The following is a 26,176-nucleotide window of genomic DNA, read 5'->3' on the forward strand; positions in this document are numbered from 1 at the left end:
GGGTGGCCACAAAGCTCCATCCATAGCTGAGGAGCTACTGTCATTTGATAACTGCTGTGAAAAATACAGTCTGGTTCTTTAATGGTGTGACCACTGATATTTCAATTATAATCAAGATAAAGTCCCACACCCATGAGTAGCTGAACAACACAAATTGGACTTGATATAATAATAATAATAATAATAATAATAATAATAACAACAACAACAACAACAACACAAAACATTGGGTGGTTAGGGAGATAGGAATGGATCTGGGAAGAGTTCGGGGAGAGGGAAAAGATGATCAAAATACATTGTATGAAATTCTCAATAACTATGAGAGTACTTCACTTTTCAGGTAGGCTTTTTTTTTTGTTTTAAACTTTACATACCAATCCCCACCCCCCTCTCCTCTTCCTGCTCCCCCCACTATCCCTCCACTCCACTCCCCATCTGCTCTCCAGAGAAGGTAAGGCATTCCATGGGGAGTCAACGATATCTGTCCCATCATCACATTAAAGCAGGACCAAGCCCCCACCCCACCCCCATGTCTAGACTGAGCAAGGTATCTCCATAGGAAATGGGCTCCAAAAAGCCAGTTCATGCACTATAGATAGATCTTGGTCCCAACTGCCAGTAGTCCTACAAACTTCCCAAGCCATCCACTGTAAGCTAAATTAGGTCCTATGCAGGTTCCCTAGCTGTCAGTCCAGAGTCAGTGAGCTCCTACTAGTTCATGTCAGATGTTTCTGTGGGTTTCTCCATCATGGTCTTGATCCCTTTGTTCATATTATCGCTCCTCCCTCTCTTCAACTGGACTCCAGGAGCTTGGCCCAGTGGTTAGTTGTGGATCTCTGCATCCGCTTCCCTCAGTTAGTGGATGAAGGCTCTATGCTGACAATTATGGCAGTCTTCAATCTGATTACAGGGGAGGTCAGTTTAGGCACCCTCTCTACTATTGCTGGGGAGGTTATCCTTGTGTATTCCAGGGAATTTCCCTAGTGCCAGGTTTCTTGATAATCCCATAATGCCTCCCTTTATCAAGATACTTTTTTCCTTGCCCTTCCTCTCTATCCTTCCCCCAATTTGACTATCCTGTTTTCTTCCTACCCCTCCTCTCCTCCTCTCTCCCCTTTCACCCTCCCACAGTCCCAATTTACTTATGAGCTCATGTCTATTTCCCCTTCCTAGACCAATCCATGTATGTTTCCCTTAGGGTCCTCTTTGTTACCTTGCTTCTCTGGGGTCATGGACTATAGGCTGGTTATCCTTTGCTTTATGTCTAATATCCACTTATGAGTGAGTACGTACCATATGTACTGGGTCTGGGTTACCTCTCTCAGTATGTATTTTTCTATTTCTGTTCATTTGTCTGCAAATTTCAAGATGCTATTTTTGTTTATTTGTTTGTTTGTTTTTAACCACATTTTCTTTATCCGTTCTTCAATGGGGTATCTAGGTTGTTTCCAAGTTCTGGCTATTATGAATAATGTTGCTGTGAATATAGTTGAGCAAATGTCCTGTGGTATGAGTGTGCATCCTTTGAGTATATGCCCAAAAGTGGTACTGCAGGATCTTGAAGTAGACTGATTTCCAGTTTTCTGAGAAACCACCATACTGATTTGCAAAATGGCTTTGCAAAATGCACTTCCACCAGCAATAGAGAAGTGTTCCCTTTACCCCATATCCTCTTCAGCATAAATTGTCATTAGTGTTTTTGATCTTAGTCATTCTGATTGGTATAAGATGGTATCTCAGAGATGTTTTGATTTGTATTTCTCTGATGGCTAAGGATGCTGAGTAATTCCTTAAATGTCTTTCAGCCATTTGAGTTTCTTATGTTGAGAATTCTCTGTTTAGCTCTATACCCCATTTTTTAATTGTAATTTTTACTTTCTTTTTTTATACTTTTTTCTTATTTTACATATTGATCCCAGTTCCTTTTCCCTCCCTCCCTTCCCCCCCCCATACACTCCATAGGGAGGGTGATCCCTTCCAGGAGGGATCATCAAAAACTGTCAAGTCATTTGGAGTAGGATCTAGGCCCCCACCCCACATCCTGCCTCTAGGCTAAGGGAGTATCCCTTCATGAGGAATGTGCTCCCAAAGTCCTTTTGTGCACGAGGGATACATCCTGGTTCCACTGTCAGAGGTCCCTTAGACTGCCCAGGCCTTCTGAGACCCACATTCAGGAAGGTCTGACTTGGTATAATGCTGTTTTCCTAACTATCAGTCTGGGGGGGGGGGTCCATGAGCTCTCCTTTGTTTAGGTCAGCAGTCTCTGTGGGTTTCTGTAGCCTGGTCTTGACCCCTTTTCTTACCACTCCTCCCTCTCTGCAATTGGATTCCAGGAGTTCAGCTCAGTATTTAGCTGTGGGTGTCTGCTTCTGTTTCCATCAGCTACTAAATGAGGGCTCTATGATGGCATATAAGTTAGTTATCAATCTCATTATCAGGGAAGGGTATATAAGGTAGCCTTTCCACTGTTGCTCAGATTGTTAGTTGGGGTCATCCTTGTAGGTCTCTGGACATTTCTCTAGTCAGTTTTCTCCTCAAACCTATAATGGCTCCCTCTGTTATGGTACCTCTTTTTCTCGCTCTCTTCTATTCATTCCCCGATTCAATCTTCCTGGTCCCATATGTTCTCCTCTCCTCCCCTTCTCTTTCTCCTAACTCCCTCAACACTCAATGCCCCCACTCCCACTCCCAATATGCTCAGGAGCTCTTGTTCTTTTCCCCTTCTGTGAGGAACCTTGTATGAATCTCTTAGGTTCCTCCTCGTATCCTAGTTTCTCTGGCGGTGTGAATTATAAGCTGGTGATCCTTTGCCTTTGTCTAAAATCCATATATGAGTGAGTACATACCATCTTCCTCTTTTTGTGACTGGGTTACCTCACCTCAGGATGGTTTCTTCAAGTTCCATCCATTTGCCTGCAAATTTCAAGATTCCATTGTTTTGTTTTGTTTTGTTCCCCCTTCGCTGAGTAGTATTCCATTGTGTAAATGTGCCACATCTTCTTTATCCATCCTTCAGCTGAGGGGCATCTAGGTTGCTTCCAGGTTCTTGCTGTCACAAATAATGCTGTTATGAAGGTAACTGAACAGATGTCTTTGTTGCATGGATGTGACTCACTTGTATACCCCATTTTTTAACTAGATCATTTGGTATTCTGGTGTCTAGTTTCTTGAATTCTTTGTATATTTTGGAGATCAGCCCTCTATCATATGTGGTGTTGGTGAAGATCTTTCCCCATTCTTTAGGCTGCTGTTTGTCTTTTTGACCGTGTCCTTTGCCTTATAGAAACTTCTCTTTCAATAGGTCCCGCTTATTAATTGTTGCTCTCAGTGTTTGTGCTACTGGTATTTTATTTAGGAAGCAGTCTCCTGTGCCAATGCATTCAAGGCTACTTCCCACTTTCACTTCAATGAGGTTCAATGTGGCTGTATTTATGTTGATGTCTTTATTCAATTTGACTTGAGTTTTATGCATGGTGATAGGTATGGATCTATTTGCATTCTTCTACATGTCTATCTCTAGTTATACCAGCACTATTTGTAAAAGATGCTTTTTCCCATTCTATAATTTTAGCTTCTTTGTCAAAAGTCAGGTGTACATAGGTGTGTGGATTAATATCACTGTCTTTGATTCAATTCCATTGGTCTACCTGTCTGTTTTATGCCAATACCAAGCTGTTTTAATTACTGTAGCTCTATAATAGTTTTTTCAGGCAAGCTTTTATTAAGAAACAGTTCATGGGTTAATGAGATGGTTCAGCAAGTAAAAGCAATTATATATAGTTCAATCCTGAAGATCTATGATCAATCTCAGTATACCAGTATGGAAGGAAAGAATCCACATCTGAAAGTTGTCTTGTGACCTAACAGGTACACTGTGGTGTATGCACATACATACAAGCATGCACACTAATAACAGCAACAAAAGAAACTGGTGCTAGCTCAGTAGTTACGAGTACTAGCTACTCTTGCAGAAAACCTGGATTCAGTTTCTAGCATGTATATGGTGGCTCACACCCTCTATAACTCTAGTTCCAGAGAATCCAATACACTCCTCTGAACTTTTCATACCAGGCATGCTCATGGTACACAGACATACATGCAGGCAAAATGCTCATACAGATAAAATAAAAATATTTTTAAAAAGCAGTAACTAAAAAAGAAACCATTCATATCATAGTACAGAGAAACCACCCTAAAACATTTATGGCACAATTTGGATACATTCTTCCCTTAAGAAAAGGCAAAATGTGTATTTAAGCCAAATTAAGATACTATCTAAACTGATATTAGGGTTTTGAGATTCCTGTAGCTTCCTAAAAACAAACTTTCTCATTAATGTCATAAAATTTTTATCTTTACACTACATGTCCTAATAATATAATTGGACCAAAACCCACATTGAATTCAATTTAAAATGTAAGAACTCACATGCAGTACACAAAAATGCAGCAGCTGTAAATCATAGGGAGCTCATCCAACAGCTAAAAGAAGCAGAGAGATAAAGATGTGAATACAGTACAGCTATAACCATGGAAGTCAAAATAAAACTTCAGAATGATTATTATTGTCATCTCTTAAGCTGTAGAATGCATTACTTAGCATGTGCAGGCCCTGGATTCAATTCCTACTTGCTTTCCCCAAAATTATTAATTCTTATTTAATTTCTCTTACTAATTATTTAACGTATTCATCACTTGTATAGTTTGTTGTTTTTGAACCATCAAAGTTATCTATCTACCCCTTCTAAGACAGACATCTAGGTAGTACATCTGATTGACTTTCCCCAGAGAGCAGCCTTATAATCAGAGTCCAGGCCAAGGAAATCAGAAATGATTGTAAATATGAAGATTTGAGAAATATTTGGGAAGTAAAATAGAGATTTGTTACTAATTTTATAGATGGCTGTGAGCTGCCATGTGAATACTAAGTCCTCTGTAGTTAGCATATAAAATAATCAATTTTGAATTTCAGGATAGCCAGGGCTACACAGAGTAACCCTGTCTCGTTAGTGATGATAAGTCTTCAAATAACTAAATATATAACCTCTTCTCAGCAAAGACAGAAACAAAACAGTGTCCACCCCATTCAAATGGATACCACTGACACATGAAAGACTGCAGGCACCTAAGAATATAATGATTTTGTGAACTGCTTACAACTTTTTAGGGCACCTCCATGTAACAGTCTTCTTTAATGCTGTTCTAAAATTATATATGTCTGCACAGAGTTGGCACACAAAAATAGAAAGCCATACTACTTCTTTATATGGTCAATTTGAGTTCTTTGACCTGAAGTGATGACAAGTTCCCCCTTTTAATATTCTTTAGTTATGTGTTCTTTTCTCAAATTGGAAGTGTCTCCAAATAGACAGAAATAATCACTTACTTTTGCCATTACTCACCTGCATTTCATATTTCAGAGTCATGTGGAAACACCAGGATCCCATTCCTACCACTGAAATTAAGACAAATAAAAGGATTAGCAAGAAATTCTTTGGGGGCTGGAGTGACTCCAGAAGACAGTAAGACATTTCAAAGTATTAAGTTTTGAAATAAATAAAGTTTATAAGGTCTTGTGACAATATTCAGATGATGCTGAGTTAGTGTTATGATTGAGGATTTTGGCACAGAAGAAAACAAGTACAGTATAAATTTTTCTAAAATACTTCCTACTAAGTAGATGACTAGATAACACTACTGTATTATTTCTATAAAGTCCTGGATGCTCAGGATAAGCTTTAATGTACATAGTTGGTCAGTTTCCTTTCACACTGTCATGTACTCATCTGATCCATAAAACCTAGCAATAAAATTTAGACAGTAACAATCATGTATACAAAACTACTGTATGGACACCTAAATGCAGTTCTTTTGAGAACTTTCTTGAGAAAGTGTACTGCTGTCTCTGTGTGTGACTACTTACTAACTTTGCTTCTTTCTGTGGCATATAGTCAAGGATCCAAGGGGACATCTCAGACCCTGGTGGCAGTTTGGGGCTGTCTCTGCCACAATAGTTCTATGTATTGAGGTTTTATGCCAAGTGTGCTGATCGATATATATGCTCTAGGTCTTTCATCTATACAGAACCATTATCAGTTACCATATGGCCTTCATGTAATTCACTGACAACAAAGGTTTACACATGGTATACAGCTATTAAGTAATAAGGAAGAGATTCTAACTCAGCTTCCTTTGTAAAATATCTTATATACAACTTATATATCTAGGAAATACTTACAGGGATGGGCATAAAAGACACTTTCAATTTTCTGGCCCCAAAGTGGACTTTGTAAGCATGGCTAATAAAATTTTGTAGCTAGGTTGGGCTTATATAATAAATAATTGTATCAACAGTCCATAATTCCATTTCAAGCCAATTGAAAGGAGAAAACAGAAAAAGCACCTTCCTCCTTTTTGTAGTACTAGAGATTAATGCTAAGGCTATGATCATGCTAGGCATAGCTCTACCACTGAGCATCCCAAGCCAAAAGTTGTACAAATTGATCTCACACTATGTATGCAAGTCTCCCAAGTAGCTGGGATTACATATGCCCTATTACACCTGGTCAGGTATGTGGTTCTATTTGTCCATCTTTCCTTACATCTGGATTTAAAATCACAGAAAGTCTTTCAAAAATGCTGGACATAAATTCACACTTTTTCTTTCAGTATTTGTTATATTTTGGTTTTTATATTTATACTTCTGATCAATTTAGAATTTATTTTTGTGTATGATATAAGGTATAAAGTCAATTATTTTCTCTAGCATCAATTATAAATACTTTATCTTTGCCCCATGACTGGAGACACCATTTTATCAATATTTGGTAATCTACATATGTCCAGGAATTTGTGTATTTCTATTTTATCTCATTTGTTGGCATATAACTATTCAGAGACAGATATGGAGAAACTAAGGTATATGCTCCTAAATAAATAGTGAATTAATGAAAAATGGAAATACAGCATATCTGTAGAGTTCCTAACATGTTTCCTGTTATTTATTTGTAGTTTTACACCATTCTGATCACAAAGATACTTAATATAATTTCAATCTTAAATTGTTAAATCTTGTTTTGTGAGTCAAAATGTGATGTCCTGGAGAATGTTCCATGTAATGTTGAGGTATGCATGTATTCTGTAACTGTTGGGTGTAATGGTCCATAAATGCATTTCAGATTTATTTGGTCTACAGTACAAGTTAAATCTGCTGGGATTTTTTGTTAAGTTGAGTTTTGTCTGGATAATCTGACCATTGCTAAAAGTAGGGTGTTGAAGTCTCCTTTTTTATTGCATTATAGTTTGTTTGGTGTGTGTGTGTTTATTTATTCATGATTGTTGAACTGACCTGTTAATGATCATCTTTGTCTTTTTTTGTTTTTTGTTTTACAATTTTTACACTCAGTATTTTAGTTAACATCAGTATAGCTAATCCTTTCAGAATACATTTTTATAGAATATCTCAGCTAGAAGCAATACACAATTTTGAGTTTTGTTTTTCAATCATCAAGTAGTCTGTGATTTTTAATTGGAAATGTTAATTTATTTACATCCAAGGTAATCACTGATAAGGACTTGTTACTATATTATAAACCTTTCAGTTGTTTTGTATATACTTTTTTCTTCTAGTACTCTTTGTGGTAGTAACTTTTCTCTAGTATAGTCTAACTCTATGTATTTTATTTTTAGTGTATTTTTGCTTTATGACTACTAAGACATTACCAAGAATGTCTTATAATATGTTATGCTAAGAGATTAAAAACTCAAGTTTGATCACATAGAAGGAAGGAGAAACAACAATCTTCATTTTTGTTTGTTCGTTTGTTTTTGGAGACAAAGTTTCTGTGTAGCCCTCCATTCTGGAACTCACTCTGTAGATCAGGCTGGCCTCAAACTTGGAGATCCTCCTGCCTCTGCCTTCCAAGTGCTAGGAGGATTAAAGGTGATCACCCCCACTGCCCAGGTAAAAATCTTCATATATTAACTTTTCCCCTTCCTATATTTCAAATTTCTGATATCACAATTTATATTTTATTATTCACATAATTATTATAGTTACTTAAGCTAGCCTTAAATTGCTATGTAGCAAAGATGATTTTGAAATTTTGAACTTCCTGTCTGCTGAGATTACAGGCATGAGCCATTACATCTGCTTTACATAGTACCTGGGATCAAAGCCAAATCTTGGTGCATGCTAGGCAAGCATTCTACCAACTGAGTTATATCTCCATCCCTATAATTCCTTACCTTTTACTCTCTGTCTTCTATCTTTTCATGAACTCAAGTAACTCATATAAATGCTATTTTGATATTATTCTACAAATCCCTTACACCCTTTTCATTTCTCTTTATTTTTTTTCTCCTGATATATATATTTAAATAACCTTTCAGATTCACATTCTTTTTCATGCTTGATTTACTGTTGGTGCTCTCTACTGTAGTTTTTCATTACATACGTTATATTTTTCAGTTCCATAATTTTTGTTTGATTTTTAAAATAGTATTTCTATCTTTCCTTTAAACTTCTCCAATAGATTTCTTAATTGTTTTTTATGGTTGAAGCTTCCTTTAAAAAATTGTTTAAGATATATTTATGTGTATTAGTGTTCTGCCTGAATGTATGTCTGTGCACCACATATATGCCTCATATCTGCAAAGGACAGAAGAGGGTGTCAGATCCCCTGAAACTGGGGCTATGGATAGTTGTAAATTACCATGTGGGTGCTGGGAACTGAAACCAGGTCCTATGCAAGAGCAACAAGTGTTCTATACCACTGAACCTCTCTCTAGCCCCCGAGTTAAGCTTCCTTAAACAAACTACTTTGAATTTTTTTTGATAGATTCTGTTTTTCTGGGGTCAATCACTGACAACTTATTTTGTCTGTTTGCTATTTGTGAGGTCATATTTCACTGCTTGTTTTTGATACTTTAGGCATGAAATGTTATCTTCTCATTGAAGAATTAGATGTTATTTCAGTCTCTGCCAGTGTGGCTTTCTTTGTACCATCTTTCTTCACTTAACCTGTTCAGAAATTCTAAGCAGGCAGCTTTGCATTTCCTAAGTCTGTAGCCATTGCAAACATTTTAGTACTAAGGGATGCTCTTAGACTGGGATGTTATGAGTTTTATAAGGGCTCCAAGGTTGATTGGGGAGCCTAGCTACATAGAGCTGCAGAAGATGCAGGGAGGTTACTCAGAAGGTGTTGAGAAAGCTCAAGAAACTTGTGGCAGACCAAGTATGCATGACTCTGATGCCTCCCCACAGATGTGACAGTTCTGTGACTGCAGCAACAGGAGCTGGAGCTGACACTGGATATCCTTAAGATCTGTTGTGACATAGTAATGGGTGAACCTATGCTGGTGGCCCAGACATGCATGCATCTCCCAGCAGTTTCTCATGGAGTTTGGACAGTTCCCCAACTACAATGAGATATAGATCAGAGTTTGAGCCAAGAAAAGAGTAAATTTCAGGTCTACTGTCAAGACCAATGTCAGAAGGCAGATAAACCTCTCTGCTACTGCTCTAATATACACTATTCCTTCTGAACACTTTGGCATATGAAACAAAGCTATATTCAAGCCCTTAGTATAGGGCTTGAACTCAGGAGCACAACTGGGTGTGGGTGGGTACTTTTTAGGTCCCAGGCTCCACTATAGTTGTTCAACTTTTTGTTGAATCCTGAGGTTTTCATGGAGACTCCTCTATGAACAGATATTATGTGAGACCTCTTAATTTACTTATGGACATTATCTTTCATATGTTATAGTTTTTTTGTGTTTATTTATTCATTTGAGACTGTTTAAGTCAGGAAGATTATATTATAGCACACCATTGTTTTCAAATGAAGTATTCTACATACCTGTGAGTGCTAAATAAGCAGCAATGTACCGTTTTTCCAGTCCATCTCTAATGCTCTGAATTGCACCAAAAATAGGAGGTATGATCATAATCAGATTACTTACTGTATTCCCTATAGTGGAAAAACAAAAGAAGACATTTAGATTGACCAGTAACACTTAAGAACACATTAATTTGCTCTTTAGCAACAGTTAAATAAGGAACTCCTTAGAAAGACTGCCAAGGTACTTCAAGAAAAGTCTTTATTCAATAAAAATTTCTCAAAATAAACAAATAAAGCAAAGATACTTCCTGAAAATGAAACTAAGAATGTTTTAGAGCATAACCACTTAAGACAAATTCTAAATTCTAAAAGTAAACAAGGAAAGGGTCCCCAAAAAACCTGAGTTACAACAGTAAGTTAGCCAAAGATGATACTCCAAGTGTGGTTCTCTGTAAGCAAATTATCATATAAATACTGATATTATAACATAAAATAATATAAATAACTAGGGTTATTATTTTGGCTGTGGAACTGAAAAGCAATGAACTGAAAGTCTACATTTTATGTGCTTTGTAATATTTCATTTTCCAAGACATGAGACAAGAGATTTTTAAAATTCAATTTTTTTGTAATACAGTGGAGCTTTTCCTTCTTCCTTTCTTGTTTTTCTGTTTTGTTTTGTTTCTGTTTGTTTATTTTGGTATATTTTGTTTTTGTTTTTTGAGGCAGGTTTTCTCTGTGTAACAGTTCTGGTTGTCCTGGAACTCACTCTGCAGACCAGGCTGGCCTTGAACTCACTGAGATCCACTTGCCTCTGCCTCCCAAGTGCTGGGATTAAAGGCATGTGCCACCACTGTTACAAGCATTCTTTTCTGCCTGCCTGGTCCCACAACAGCGTCAACCCCAAATGAACACTCAGACTTATATTGTTGGCCACTGGCAAGCTTCTCTTCTTTTCTTTTGGTTTCTTTGAGACAGGGTTTCTCTGTGGCTTTGGAGGCTGTCCTGGAACTAGCTCTTGTAGACCAGGCTGGTCTTGAATTCACAGTGATCCGCCTACCTCTGCCTCCCAAGTGCTGGGATTAAAGATGTGCACCACAGCTTGGCTAGGTCTTTTTATTGGCTAGCTCTGTCTTAATTATTAACCATAACTATTAACCTATGTATATCTATATGGTCTTCTCTTACCAGAGAACACCTAACTAGCAACCTCTCTTCCAGGGACCCCATGACGACTACTTTCTGCCTACACTGCCCAGAATCCTCCACATCTCCTAGACCTGCCCTGTCTTGCTGCCCTATTGGTCACAGTGTTTTATTCATCAATCAATAAGAGAAACATATTTACAGAATGACAACTACCATCATACTATCTTTACAAAAACAAAGTTCTAAGGAACAGCAAAGAAGCAGAGTGGGCAAAGGTGTGTCACTAAGTCTGACAACCTGATGTTAATTCCTGGGATCCATATATATATGGTGGAAGAATCAATTCCTTCATATTGTTTTCTGAACTCCACATGTGTTCTGGGATGCATATGCATACCCACACATGTAAATAAATGTCATAAAAATAAAAATGAAATTCAACAAGAATAGCAAAAGAATAAAATGTCGCAAAAGTTGCTAGTAAAACAAGGAAAGAAATGATTAAACAATTCAAATTTTATTATAGGCAGAGATGAGTAACATTTTCAACATTTCAAGTGAATGATTTTCAATATAGTTACTAATATCAAGATAAATCATCAATTAATTGAAAAAGTAGAATGGAGATATTTTCTCAAACAATCAAGGATTGGAAAAATATATTTGCAACACATCTTTTCTCTGGAACCAAGTAGATAATATAATGAGTCAAAATAAGGACATTACTTATGAGAAAAGATGAGGTAAAAATCTAAGAAACAGGGACTACAACACAGGAAAGTAAAGGATCAAGAGGACTGCTGTCCAAAATATTAGGGATGGCGCAGCTGAAAATTAGTGATGGCACAGCTGAAAGTAAAAAACTGCAGGAAAATTACAAGGAAAAATAGGTAATTTATATGTCAAAATGTTGGTAGGGTATTTGATAAAATATTAGAAAATCTGTTTGGTCAAGTTGGTCTCAACTGACCCAGACATGTTACTGAATATTAGGCTAATTCAAATACATGTAATACTGTAAAGTATAACCATATATAGTTGGTCCTACATATCTGTGATTTCTATATCAACTGATTCAAATATTTTCAAAATGTGTGTACTAAACACAGACTTTTTCTCATCATTATTCCCTCAACAATTAAGTATAGTAACTATTACACAATATTTACATTGTGTTAGGTTATTATAAATAATCAAGGGATCATGGCATATGTTGAAGGATTGTGCAGACTATATAAGAATATTAGGCCATTTTATATAAGAGATGAACATCTGTAGATGTTGACATTCACTGGTGTTCAGAAGAAGGCATCAGATTCCCTGGGACTAGAGGTACAGGTGATTGTGAGGCACCATATGGGTGTTGTGTCTTGTGCAAGAGCAACAAGTGCTCTTAACCTCTGAGACAATTCTCCAGCCATGTGGTTTTAAAAAGCTGATTTAGGATCTGATTTAGCTCAGTGGTAGAGGGCTTGCCTACGAAGCACAACACTCTGGTTCACTCCTCAGCTCCAAGGGTAGGGTGGGAGCAAGGGGAACAATGGAATAAAAGAAAATTAAAAAGTTGATTTAAAAAATAGATAAAAAATGCTCTTTAAATAAGAAATATAAATGATAGCCAATTTAAGTTTACTAAACAAAATAATATATGATTGCAGACTTAAAACTTTTAAAAATTAAAAACTGCTATTACTCAGGTTCTAATCAGAATTGGTAAGACATGGAGCAATTTGAGCAGGAAACATTTACAATAAAGAGCTGCTAAAGGGGGTAAGATGTACCTCAGTTGGCAGAGTTCTTGCCTAACATTTGTGAGACACTAGATGCTAGGAATTGATTTCCAATATCACACTAACCAGGTGATGCATACCTATAATTCCAGCACTTGGGAGCATAAAGATCAGAGGTTTAAGGTTATACTCAGCTGCACTGTGAACTGAAGGGTAGCTTGGGCTGTATGAGGCTTGGTTTCAAAAATAAAAAATAATACTGGAGCCAGATCACCTGGTAAAATATACTTAAGGATCTCAAGATCAGATTATTATTAATATTAATAATATTAATTATTTATTAAAGGAAGGAAATAGAGTGGCTAGTTGGTAAGAAGTAAAGAGAACTCTGCAGAATAAAAAAAAAAGTAGGAGCAAGGAGAGCAGACCTACTATCCCTACTCACTGTGGTAAAGACAATCTCTCAGGGCTGAAATACTGACCAACAGCCATGGTTCACTGAACATAGAGAAGCTGCTGTGAGACATGCTACCAAACTTGCTGAAATCCACCCATTAAAACCTGACAGAAGGTTGGGGCATATAGTTGCACTGACAGTGTTTGTCTAGCATGCACAAAGCCCTGAGCACAATTCCTAGCACTCAGGAGAAACATCAGAAATTGAAGGTCATCATCCACTACATAAAGAATTTGAGGGCAGCATAGGATACATGAGCCCATTTCACAAACACACACATATGCTTGCATGCACGCACGCGCGCACACACACACACACACACACACACACACACACACACACACACACACACACACCTCACCCATGTCAGAAAACTGTCTTCTAAGGTACCAGCAAAAGCTGACCACCCTGCAGGTGTGGGAAGAAGTTATTGGCTATTATGTGCTTTGGACTAACTTCAGGACCTAGGTACTAGAGAAGCTTCCTGAACTTGTAGGAGCTATATGGTAGTAATTTCACATGGACTTCAAGAACAGGCACCCAAGAAGTTGCCTGGCCAATACACCAACACCCTTCTTCCTGCAATGTATCTCTAGTGCCCTCTACTGACCAAGTTTAACAACTGCTATTGTTAAAGGAACAGTTAAAGATAGTATAGAATAAATACTGAATTTAGAGCAAAGAACAGGCAATAAATTGATTCTAGCAGTTAAACTTCTTTCATCAATTGCGTCTGAACTGAACTTTGGCTGGTAGAGGTGCCCTAATAACCACATAAAAATGGGAGTCTGAGTTTTTCCTTTTCTTTTCCACATATTTTAATGTGCCTGTAGTGTTTTGTAATCTTAAGTATTGAAAAGATGAATGATAGAAAAATAAAGGCTAAATTACTTCTGCTAAGAATTTAGTTGGATTTGGAGTTAAGTTCTAGAAAAGTATATTAAAAACAGTTTATTTTCTGGAAATAAAGACATTCATTCATATACAACACAGTAGTTGCTAAATATTTACTGAATAAAAATTCTGCTTGAATATTTATTTAAATTAATTAAACAATCTTTTCTAAAAGGGCTAGAGAGATGACTCAGTAAGTAAAGTATTTTCTGTGTAACTATGGGATCTGAGTTCAGATCCCCATAAATCATGTGAATGTGGTAGCATATAACTGTAACTTTTGCTATTAGGGGTTGGAGTTGAGACTGGCAGATTCCAGGGCTCACAAGTTAGCCAATCTATTAGAAATGATGAGCTCCAGGTTCAGTGAGAGATCCTGTTTCAAAACAGTGAGGTGGAAAGTGAATGAGGACACCTAATGCTAACCTCTGGCCTCTACACCCACATGCATGGGTAAGTGAACCCTCTCTACACACATGCAAACACATAGAAGTAAAAATAATTTAAATAATCTGAGAAGTTAAGCGGTCTCTTTATATAATTTATAGGCCAGGTTACCAATATTCTAGTAATTTCAGAGTTGCTTAACAGTCATTTTTTTCAATGAAGACTCACATATTAAACTATGATTTTATGATTTGAAGCTGAAATGACTCCCCCACAAGATCATGATTTGACCACCTGTTCTTCTGCTGATGATGCTACTTTGGAAGGTTCTGGAATGTGCAGGAGATAGGGTCAAGCTGGCAGAAACAAGGTCATTAAGGGCAAGTCCTTGAAGGTTGTGTATAACCCCTCATTTCTGTCATGAACTCTGTTTCTTGGTCCACAATGTGAACAGCCTCCATCACATTCTGGCTTCCACGCCTGCCCTACCAGGACAAGTTGAAGCTAAGATAAATCTTCAGATTATTTTGGTCATGTGCTGTAGTCACATGTGTGTGTGTGTGTGTGTGTGTGTGTGTGTGAGAGAGAGAGAGAGAGAGAGAGAGAGAGAGAGAGAGAGAGAGAGAGAGAGAGAGAGAGAGGGAGGGAGAGAGAGAGAGAAAGGAGGGAAAGAATAATAAACAAAGGATAAGTTTAGAGAACTCTGTATGAAGATATATAAGACAGATGTTTTGTTTCAGCATGACAGTAGGTGGTGCTAGTGTGTTCAGCAAGCTAACTGCTCAGTATTTGGCAAAATACATTAGGGCCCTGAGATGACTAGATGCTGCAATTTTGAGTTCAGATGAATTTACAAGTATACAACCATCTTCCAGAGCTAAGAATCAAAATATAGAAGCATTAAAACATAGTGAAGCTCCAAAAAATACCAATTGTGTATTACTGATGCTTCGAAAGCTCTCCTCTAGCCAGCAAATGAGGTACATTGATGAAAGCTGTAAAGTAATCACGAAGTTTCCCCAAATTTCATTTTGCCAAATAATTTAATGAAATATCCAAACAGTGCTAAAAACTCCTGGGCCTTCAGAGCTAGAGGAGGACAGGCAGATCTTGGAATTTAATCTTTCCAATTTATGGTAGGCAGCACACTGTTCTGTAGAGGTGATTTATTTGTTAGCTAACATCTTTGTTTAACAATCTATAAATGAAAAATATTTAAACAATTACAGATGATCAGATGATACATATACACGTATTCATTCTAAGCACATCCAATATCTTTTGGGTCATGCATGATGGTGCATACCTTTAATAACAGCACTTCAGAGGCAGAAACAAATAGGTGGATCTCTGTGAGTTCAAAGCCAGCCTGGCCTATTATAGGACATCCAGGGCTATGTAGAGAGATCCTGTCTCAAAACAAAACAAAACCAATAACTTCTGGCCTCTAATACCTACACTCATTCCCATACCCACGCAGGGACACAAACAAATACACATAGTTAAAAATGAAAAAGTAAAACAAACAAACATTCCACCATGGCTTATGAAAAGTATTTTTCACATTAAAAAAATTTAAAGTGATAAACTATAAAAATAAAATATACATATTAAATTACAATGGAAGCAGAATTTAGGTTTGTGAAGAAACACAAGTAAAGAGATAAGAGAGGAGCTCAAGCTCCACATCAGTCATGGCTCAGGAAAACCCTGACCTGGTAAGATGGAGGTTACAGGGGAGGAAGAGACTCAGCAGAAAAGTACTGTGGGTATCCAACTCTACCTTAGACAGGTCCAAGGTGAACACTAAACATTGAAAAGGACTTTAAATAGATCACATGAGTAGAAGAACAAGAAAAGATGGTCTTGAACACTGAGGGGATATTTGTTGAATGGAAGTATCAGAGTTATCCACAGGCCAAGAATGAAACGTTTTCAAACATGCTAAGCGATGAAGAGGCACAACTAAAATGGAAAAATCTAAAAATGGTGATTTTGATCATCTCAACTTCCTTTACATTTTAATTAAAACTTTCAGAGCCCAACTCAAATCTACTGATAATAGGTTAAGTTTTCTCCAACCACCTTACAGAAAACTGACTGCTCTTCCTACAGCACGTAATCTTCTAAACTCTCACTGAGCACTCAGCTTGGGTTACCTTGCATAGATCTTTCTTCACTATGTGTCTTATACAAGAGCAGTGGCCTTATATTCATTCATTCACTCACTAAAATGGTAAAAGGTACTACAAATTGATCAAGATAGCATGAAGGATGGCACCTGCCCTGACTCTAAACCTGATGACATGAGTCCAATTCTTGGAACCCGTACAATGACAGGAAAGAACAATTCCTGCAAGTTGTCCTCTCCCCTCCATGTGTGTGTGTTGTGGTATGTAAATATAAGTTTACACACACATTACGTTTTTTTAAAGATACTATAAAGCAGTGTGTAATACAAATAATAAAAACCCAGAGACAGATATTGCAGTTCAAGCTGAATATTAGAAAATCAAAGCAGCCAACCACTACCTCTTACCAAAATGGGTGATGCCATCTCCAAGAAATCTCAGAGTGCAATGCTTTGAGTTTCTGTCTCCTCCTGGTTTATACTCCTTTCTCTACCCAACCATATCACAAATGTCTCTACCTCCCTAGTATTGAGATTAAAGGTGTGTGATCCCAAGAGCTTGAATTAAAGGTGTGAGCAATATTTCTCTTTTGGACTGATTCACTCTTATGTAGCCCTGGGTGGCCTTGAACTGACAGAGATCCATCTGCCTCTGTCTCCTAAATCCTGGGATTAAAGATGTGTATCACCACTGCCTGGTCTCTATGGCTTGTGGCTAGCTTTGAATTCTGAACCCTCAGGAAAGCTTTAAACAATATATCACCACAGTAGTGGTTCTCAGCCTTTCTAATGCTGCAACCCTTTACTACAGTGGTAACCCCAGGCCATAAAATTATTTCATTGCTACTTCATAATTGTAATTTTGCTACTGTTAGGAATCATAATCTAAATATCTGCTACACAAACTTCAAAGGGTTCTTGACCTACCAGTTGAGAACCACTGCTATGTAAGGAACACTAAAACAAATAGCCTACATGAAAACTAAACTAGCACCAACTCTATAAAATAGTTCAGACACTTAAAACCTAATAGACATTGGGGCTGGAGAAATGGTTCAGTGGTAAAAAGCACTTTCTGTTCTTCCAGAGGACCTGGGTTCAATTCTCAGCACTTACATAGTGGCTCAAAACTGGTCTGTAATGCTAGTTCAAAGGGGATCCAATGCCTTCTTCTGGCCTCCAGGGGCACAAGCCACATAAGTGGTGCACAGATATGCATACAGGCAAAACATCCATACCCATAAAATATAATACAATAAAAACTAAAAAATCAAATTTTAAAAACCTATCAGACATGATTTTAAATTTTCTCAATTAAAATTAATGTAGTAATACTTTTCTCCAAAATTTATTTGTTGTAACAATTTCATACTTCAACTCTAACTAACATCATCATAATTTTTCATTCATTCTTCATTTACTTATAATTGGAGGGTATGTAAAAAAAAAACATGTAAAAGTATAAGTCCTTTAAGATGTATCTTAAGGGGCTGGAGAGATGGATTAGTTGTTAAGAGCACTAATTAGTTGTTAAGAGCTCTTCCAGAGGACCAGAGTTTGGCTCCCAGCTCCCACAATGGGAAGTCATAACCAACTGTAACTCCACTCCAGAGTAGCAGTCTGAAGAAAGTACCTGATCCTCTGGAGTGGAGTTACATGTACACAAAATTCAAAATGAAAATATGTCTTCTTTAAAAGATGCATTTTAGGTTTATTAATAAAATGGGATTATTTAATACTGCTAGAATTTATACTTCTTTTTTTAAATGTGCATTGGATCCCCTGGAACTGGAATTACATACAGTTGTGAGCTACCATGTGGGTGCTGGGAATTGAACCTGGGTCATCTGGAAGGGCACCAGTGCTCTTAACCATAAAGTCATCTTCTCAGACCCAATATCAATATTCTATGACTTATTTTCATTAAAGCTTTTACATTGGCATAAATATGAATGCATGCAAAATAGTTTTGTTTTGTTTTTAAGTTACACTTATTTATTTGTGTAGGGGAACAGATAGGGCCTGAATACCAAAGGCACACAGAATATTTGTATCACTCAGTTCTCTCCTTCTACCATGTGGATCCAAGATCAAATTCAGGTTATCAGGATTAGCAACAAGTGCTTTTCCTCACCCTCAGAACAATTTTGCCAACCCAAAGAGGTTTAAAAATAATCCCAGGGGCTTAATTATATCTGTAAAGACCCTATTCAGATCTGGTCATACTCTGAGGTTCCAAATGAACAAGAACTTCAGTTGAACATTATTGCACCAAATATTATTGAACATACTTTTAAAAGAAAAATAACATCTTTTAAAGCAGCAATTTTTTTGTTTTTTGTTTTTTTTTTTCCCAGACAGTGTTTTTCTGTGTAGCCTTGGCTGTCCTAGAACTTGCTCTGTAGACCAGACTGGCCTCAAACTCAGAGATCCATCTGCCTCTATCTCCCATGTGCTGGGATTAAAGCCATGCATCATCACTGCCCAGCTAAATCAGCAATTCTTCAAACTAAATTTTTTAAAACAAAGATCTAATATACACATAAAACTATGTGAACCAAGTGAAACAAGCCAGGTGATGGTGGTACAGGCCTTTTAATCCCAGCACTCAGGAAGTAAAGCCAGGCGGATCTGTGTGAGTCCAGCCCAGGCTACAGAGAGAGTTCCAGAACAGGAGCCAAAGCCACACTGCGAAACCCTGTCTTGAAAAAACAAACAAGTAAAACAATAACAAGGAAATTATCCTTGAGAATTCCTTAATTACTTTATGTAATATAGTAAACATGATTTTTAGAATATATTTCTTTTGAAATTTATTTTTATTTTATGCATATGAGTGTTTTGCCTATGTATAGGAATGTTTTCCACAACTGTGTGTATTGTGCACTACACATGCAATGCCCAAAGAGGCTTGAAACATGAGTTACACATGGTTGTGAGCTGCTATATGGGTGCTTGAAACAGAACTCTGGTCCTCTGCAACAGCAGCAAGTGTTTTTGACTGCTGAGCCATCTCTCCAGCCCTTAGAACATATTCCTTTATCTATACATTTTATTAGCCACAGGCTGAATTCCTATGAGTGGAATCTCCTCCTGGATACTACCTATCATCTCTTTTTAAGAGCTGGTTCCCCTTGTAGGATGGCTGCAAGCTACAAGAGCTTCTACATTCCTATACTCCTCTGATCAATTCTCAAATCAATCCAAGATTCTTTGTTGTGACAATTAGAATCAGCTACAATAAAAACAGCACTCTTTTGAACTTTTATGGGAAGGTGGTATAGTTTATGCCTAAGCATCCATATTTAGACCAAATGTACTGTATAATAAACAGTAAAATCAGAAAAATACCCTATGAAATACCTCATGAAGAAAGCATGCTGAGTAACCAAAACTGAGCTGAGCAGGCACTGGGGAGTTCCTATCTGAAGTGCTGGTTTAGTCTCTGGCTTGGACTGCAAGAAGTCCCAGATCACCTAGGTGAGTGCAATGGCTAATAGGCAGACTGGTAAGTAAACTGGTTTCAGGCGAACCTGAAGATTAGATAGATAGATAGATAGATAGATAGATAGATAGATAGATAGATAGATAGATAGATAGATATAGATAGATATAGAGAGAGAGAGTAGTACTCCTAACTCTTAAGTGTATATCAATTTAATGCTTTATCATAAAATTATCATGAAATAAAATTTCATAAAGAACTGAAGTATGTAGTCATCAGATTCACAAGACTATTCCTAGGAAAAACACTTGTTAAAACTGTTTTAAGATGTGAGTTTAAGTACCTGCTTTTTTCATGAGCACCATTTTAATTTGAAAGACGATAGGTAAATTACGACTATTTATTCTTGGGAATATGGAAGATCTTCCTGGAAATAAGCAAAGTGAATATTTCTTCAAGAAAATGAATTGAAGCTGGGAGTTGGTTGTGCAAGCCTTTAATCCCAGCACTCGGGAGGCAGAGGCAGGCGGATCTCTGTGAGTCTGAGGCCAGCCTGGTCTACAGAGCAAGTTCCAGGACAAAGCTCCAAAGCACTACTTAGAAACCCTGTCTCAAAAAAAAGAGAGAGAGAGAGAGAGAGAGAGAGAGAAAGAGAGAGAGAGAGAGAGAGAAAGGAAGGAAGGAAGGAAGGAAGGAAGGAAGGAAGGAAGGAGAGGAAAAAAGAAAACAATTGTATTTTTCTCAAATAATAAATTATTAGCTTTTAAGGTAAAACTTAGTTTTGAAAATCTTATAATTACCACTGTGAGACTGGCAGCTTGGCAATGTTTGCAGGCTTATCTGGCAATGCCAAAGTATTATATTACAAATGTGATTTTTATAAATATTAAATAAGTACCTTATACCTAAAATATCTATATTAACAGTGAACCTTTTTTCCAAATGGCTGAGTCATGATGCTTATAAAATCATGCAGATTTGGTAAAAGATCATTCAAAGTACAAGAAAAATTAATGTATTTTAATGTGACATATTAGCGCAAGACCAATGATACAGTCATGGAAGTCTATGTTTTAACTTTTCATGAGACTACAACAATTTGTCAAAGAGCACTCACAATTATTGAGAAAGGCTAACAAAATACTTTCTTTTTCCAACTATATGTCTGTGTTTAAAGCCTAATATTTTATAGACTTGACTCAAAACACTATTATAGATTAAATGCAAAGGGGAGAACTCAGCTGACTTTTATTAAGCCTAATGTTAGAGACTTCTAAAAATGTAAAGAAATACCACTCTTATTACTAAATTTAATTATTATTGTGTGCGCACATGTGCATGAAGTGTGTGGTAGGGTTCCTGTGTCATAGCCAACATGCAGAGGCCAGAACTTTGTGGAGTCAGTCAGTTCTTTCTTTTCACCTTACAGGTTCCAGAGATTCAACTTAGGTCATCAGATTCACAAGGCAAGCATCTTAACCCACTGAGTCATCTCACCACCCCTCACAACAATTTTTAAAAGCAGGAAGAGACCCTAAAAGCATAAAGTTTGAAAAGAACCAGATACAGCACTAGATGAACACATTTCCCACAGTCTGGCAGATCTTTCAGTGTTGATAAGGGTTGGGAGTGGGAGACTCTATTTTTTATGTATTTATTTTTTGATTGTGTTTTGAGACAATATTTCTCTGTGTAGCTTTGTTTACCAGGCTGGCCTCAAACTCCTGGACATCCGCCTGCCTCTCTGCCTCCCAAGTACTGGGAGTAAAGATGTGTGTCACTACTGCCTGGCGAGAGTCTATTTTAATAAGGTTCCCATAATGTATTTCTGTCTAAAAGATTTCCATTGGCTGTGTAAACTGTTAAGAGTTATCTTATAAATGAGCAAGCTACGTCATTATAGTCATGCTAAGTAGTAATGTAATTAATTACAGAGGTAAGCCTTACCTAGTCCCCTGTATGTCTTCAGAGTTAAGCTTAAAGCAAATAACTAGAAAATCTACTCGGATAGACCTAATAAGCAGTCCTCAAATGCTCAGAGATCTGCAGAATATGACTTTTAAAATATTTAATTAAAAAGCTTTTCATAATAGGAGACATGCCAGCTCCTGGCAGCACCCTATTTCCTCCAAAGCAGACAGATGGGCACAGAAGAACCTCTACCCAGAACTGGCTTCAAGGGTGGCAACACCAGCCACTGAGCGACCTGCTTTTCACCTCAACTGCCGAAAAGACTCTCTTCAGACACTGGACAAAACAGGACACTGGGGAACTGACAGCATTGAGTTGCCTAGAAAAAGGTAGGCTATGCTTCCTACAAGCTCCTACTCCACGGGTCTTCTGAGGCCTGGCAGGCCTACACCTTCCAGCAGAGACTGATACTGGCTCTGAAACCTCTACCCTTAGTGACCATGGAGGACCCCAAGGTGGCCATCTGAACAGCCAGCAAGTAAGTCGCTGTCATTTTAAATCATTAATTCAGGGGAAATGTATCCTTCTCAGAACTCGGATGCTGTTTGGGACTTAACAGCAGCAATCAATACTTCAGCTGCCTTCTCAGTTCTATGTAAAATTAAGGTCACAGGCCTCACTTTCCTAGAGCTAATACTAAATCTAGACACAATTTACCTCATTACCAGACTCAGAAAAGAGATTTCAGTATAACTTACCATTCCTGTTTAAAGGAACTTACTTTACAGTGACTGCTCTCAGTGGTCAGCCATCTGTATTTACTGGTGAATTAGTTTATGTGAATACATGAAAGCTTAAGATGTGAGTATCTAAGAATGTTTCAGGGTCTAAAAAACTGACTTAAGGCATGTCAATGAAGTTGTGAAGACCTGGGGATGAAAAGGCTGATAAAGAGAACGTGATTTGAGATCTGAAACATGTTCCAGATCTCTCACTCTCATTATGCTACAGTTATATTAAGACTCCAAAAGTTCAGAGTCTTAATTAACCAATAAAATTCTGATAAGCTATTAATTTAATTTTGACAGAGTACTAAACACCATATCACACCACTATACAATCATAACCACAAAAATCAATATTTTAAATTCCCTTTGGTTGTTTTCTACTATAGACCTCAAAGGTGCTTTTCAACATCTGTCAGTTTTCCAAATGGAAGAAAGAATGCTTTCAACCAAAATCATTTCTGCCATTTCTACTGTGTGAATTTCAGTACAGTTTAAAAACAATGGGAACGTTAATGTGTTTAAAACTTATCTTTTCACAAACTCAAAGAATTCTTCTAAGTTCCAAGAAGTCATCTTGGATTCACATCAAAGAGGTCTGATGCATCCCTCCCTCAATTACCAGGACCTAAGGGGGGGAAAAATGTTTCCCTAAGCTTAACCTTGCCCTGTGTTCTGCCAGCACCTTATTGGTCCAAGAGGCACTGTAATGGTTCCATAGAGCCTGGACAGTGGTGAGGCAGTTAGCTACTCCTGGGTGTGACCAGCTCCCAAGTTTTCTCAGGTCCCTCAAGATTCTGATACACACAGATCAGCAGGAAGTAGTATCAAGAACCGGGAGTCTTATTCCCTTAAACTGCCACACCCCTAATTCCTCATCTTTTTTAATAAACAAAAAGGGAGGAAGGTTAGCATCCAGGTGCACCTGGCCTACCCCTGGAGATCTGGCAGACTGCATTACCCCTACAAACATTCCTTGTCAGTACTCACTCAGTACTCTGAACTGCTTGGGTCCCAACAACCTGTCTTCAGCCATGTCACTACAGCTATGCCCCTTTAAAGGACAGGAACCCACCTGCTCTTTCTCTCTCTTCCTCCCCCATCTCTCACCCTCTAGCTCTCTGCCTCTTTAACCCTCCCACCCCGGTATCCCCCAACACAGCCACAAGGCTGTTCTGATCTTCCTTTTTCCTCTTTCCTTGATCCTTTCCCTTTCGGAACTCCCTTCCCCTCTCCCAATAACACTTCCCACATAAGCTCAATCTGCAAGGCGCTTTGTCTCTCACCCATCCTGGTTTGGACCCAACCCACCAAGGTCTCTTTCATGTGCAGAGTCATAACTGTATGGAAGTATGGATTCAAACCTTAGCATTTGAAAGAAAAAAAATCAGTTGGAATAGTAGCAGGGGATTCTGTAAGTCTTTTGCAGGTCATTAGTCATGATATAGAAGGGAAAAACCAAAAAAGAGGAAAGTTCCTAGCGTAGCTCTGGAAGCTACAATAGATGAAATAAGTATAAAAATGTTCCAAGAATTCAAACACTTGAAAACAATCATCTCTTTGCAAAGTCCCTTTCATTCTCCAGTAACAAAGAAGCTTTCTTATACTAACCACCAGAAATTTAAAGAAGCAGAATTGAAAATTAGTGGTAGAATTAAGGGTTCACAAATAGTTTCAGATACAAAAACTTTCTATATTATACAACTCCAGGGTTTCTTCATATCTCAGTTGGTGACTATTGTTGTTTAGTGTGATATGAGAAAAATGCAAATATAAAAATGAACATGAGCTAAAACCCTGATCACATTTTTTAATATTTACAATTTCATTTAATTTTATTGGCTACACAGTATTTTAGTGTAAAGCTACATAATATTTTATTTACACAATTTTCTAGCAACCAAAATTTAACTCTTTTCCAATTTTTACTACAATGGTCAATGGTATAATCACCAAAGTGTATGTATACACACACATGCACACACATATACACACACAAAATCCTTTTATGAGTAATTTTTTAAAAACCTTATTTGTGGAAGGCTATGCACAGTTACAACTTCAGACATGAGCATTTGTTTTCACTTTCCTCTACCTATATGAATGCTTCAACATAAAAATTTAAGGAACATTGACAAAATTGATTTTCCTCTGTTTCTGCATCAACTGGCTTTCCTACATTTATACAGGAAGCAGAAGGGCGGTCTCAAACTAGTGTCCTGAGTAAATGCCCCTTTCCTCAGTTAATTCTACTTTTCTTCCTATCTTAACTTATGTTTTGCAATAACAAAACACTAGAGACTGGACAACTTATTTACCTCAATGTTCTGGAAGCAGAGATTGGCAAGGACTCCATGATGCATCATAACCTGGGGGATGAAGGGAAAGTAGTATACACAAGAATAAGGGAAATGTCAGGCTCCCTCTAAAGATACATGATCTGTGCTCAGAGCATCCATGACCTAATTACTTCCAAAAAGCCTCAACTTACAATAATGTTACATTGGGAATTAATTTTCCACATGAGTTTTGGTGGACATAAACCATATTTAAACCATATAACTCTCATTTTTCCCTTCCTGGTTCCAAAAAAAGTATCTAAGTTCTCCCACTGTTGGCCCTAAACAAAAATACAAAGTCCTTTCCTCTACCTGCAGTGTTTCTTGCTGGTGACAGGGACATGGGTATAGATACAGAAAATAGATCCACAATTGAAGCAATTAAGAAGTTATATAAAAAATTAACCGAACAGGTAGCAGACATACCTCAGTGGTAGAACACTTGTATGCATGCAATTTGAGCCCAACCAAATGCACATACATGCCAGTACACACATACACACATACACACATACACACACACACACACACACACACACACACACACACACACACCATCAAAATAATATGATGCTGAAATGAGAGAGTTCATTAAAACAGATTGGAAAGTCCAGATATATATGCAAGTACATTTAAGGTTGGAAGAAGCATCTAACAAATGGTAAGAGGTAAATGAACTAAAATTCATCTTAAGAAAAATTAAGCTCAATCTTTTTCCCATAACTTACATCAGGCAAATCAAATACAGCTTTGAATATGTACTATTAAAGTATCAAGAATACTAGGACATACATTTTTTAAAAACCACTGCATACTACTTGAGTAGCAACACAATACAGCCCACTGGGAATTTCAACCTTGAGCTCTCCTGAAACCTAAATTTATAACCCAGATCCCACTAGTTCAATTCAGAGATAAGCAAACCAGTGAACCAATTAGGATTCTTTGATATCTTCTACAGCTTCAATGTCTGCCTTACCTTTCTCTTGCAATGCCCCCTCATGTTACGAAGATGGATGAGTCCTTTAAGATATCCAACCTTGTGGAATCTTTATAATATTTTCTATAATTTTCACAAGTGTAAAAGTAGGCCATGTAGCTAGCTCA

General features: G+C 37.4%; 1 protein-coding gene across 1 annotated transcript in view; it reads right to left on the bottom strand.

The window, feature by feature from the left end:
• Acer3 (alkaline ceramidase 3) overlaps window positions 1-26,176 on the bottom strand; it is a 71,067-nt gene that overhangs the window by 26,866 nt on the left and 18,025 nt on the right. Inside the window, exons 2-4 of the mRNA XM_051192286.1 lie at window positions 9,860-9,970; window positions 5,402-5,454; window positions 4,429-4,481 (exon numbers count right to left, since the gene is read on the bottom strand). Of these exons, the coding sequence (XP_051048243.1) occupies window positions 4,429-4,481; window positions 5,402-5,454; window positions 9,860-9,970 (217 nt within the window). The remainder of the gene's footprint in view (window positions 1-4,428; window positions 4,482-5,401; window positions 5,455-9,859; window positions 9,971-26,176) is intronic.

Source organism: Phodopus roborovskii, unplaced genomic scaffold (genome assembly GCF_943737965.1).
Source record: "Phodopus roborovskii unplaced genomic scaffold, PHOROB, whole genome shotgun sequence".
In the NCBI taxonomy this organism is placed as follows: domain Eukaryota; kingdom Metazoa; phylum Chordata; class Mammalia; order Rodentia; family Cricetidae; genus Phodopus; species Phodopus roborovskii.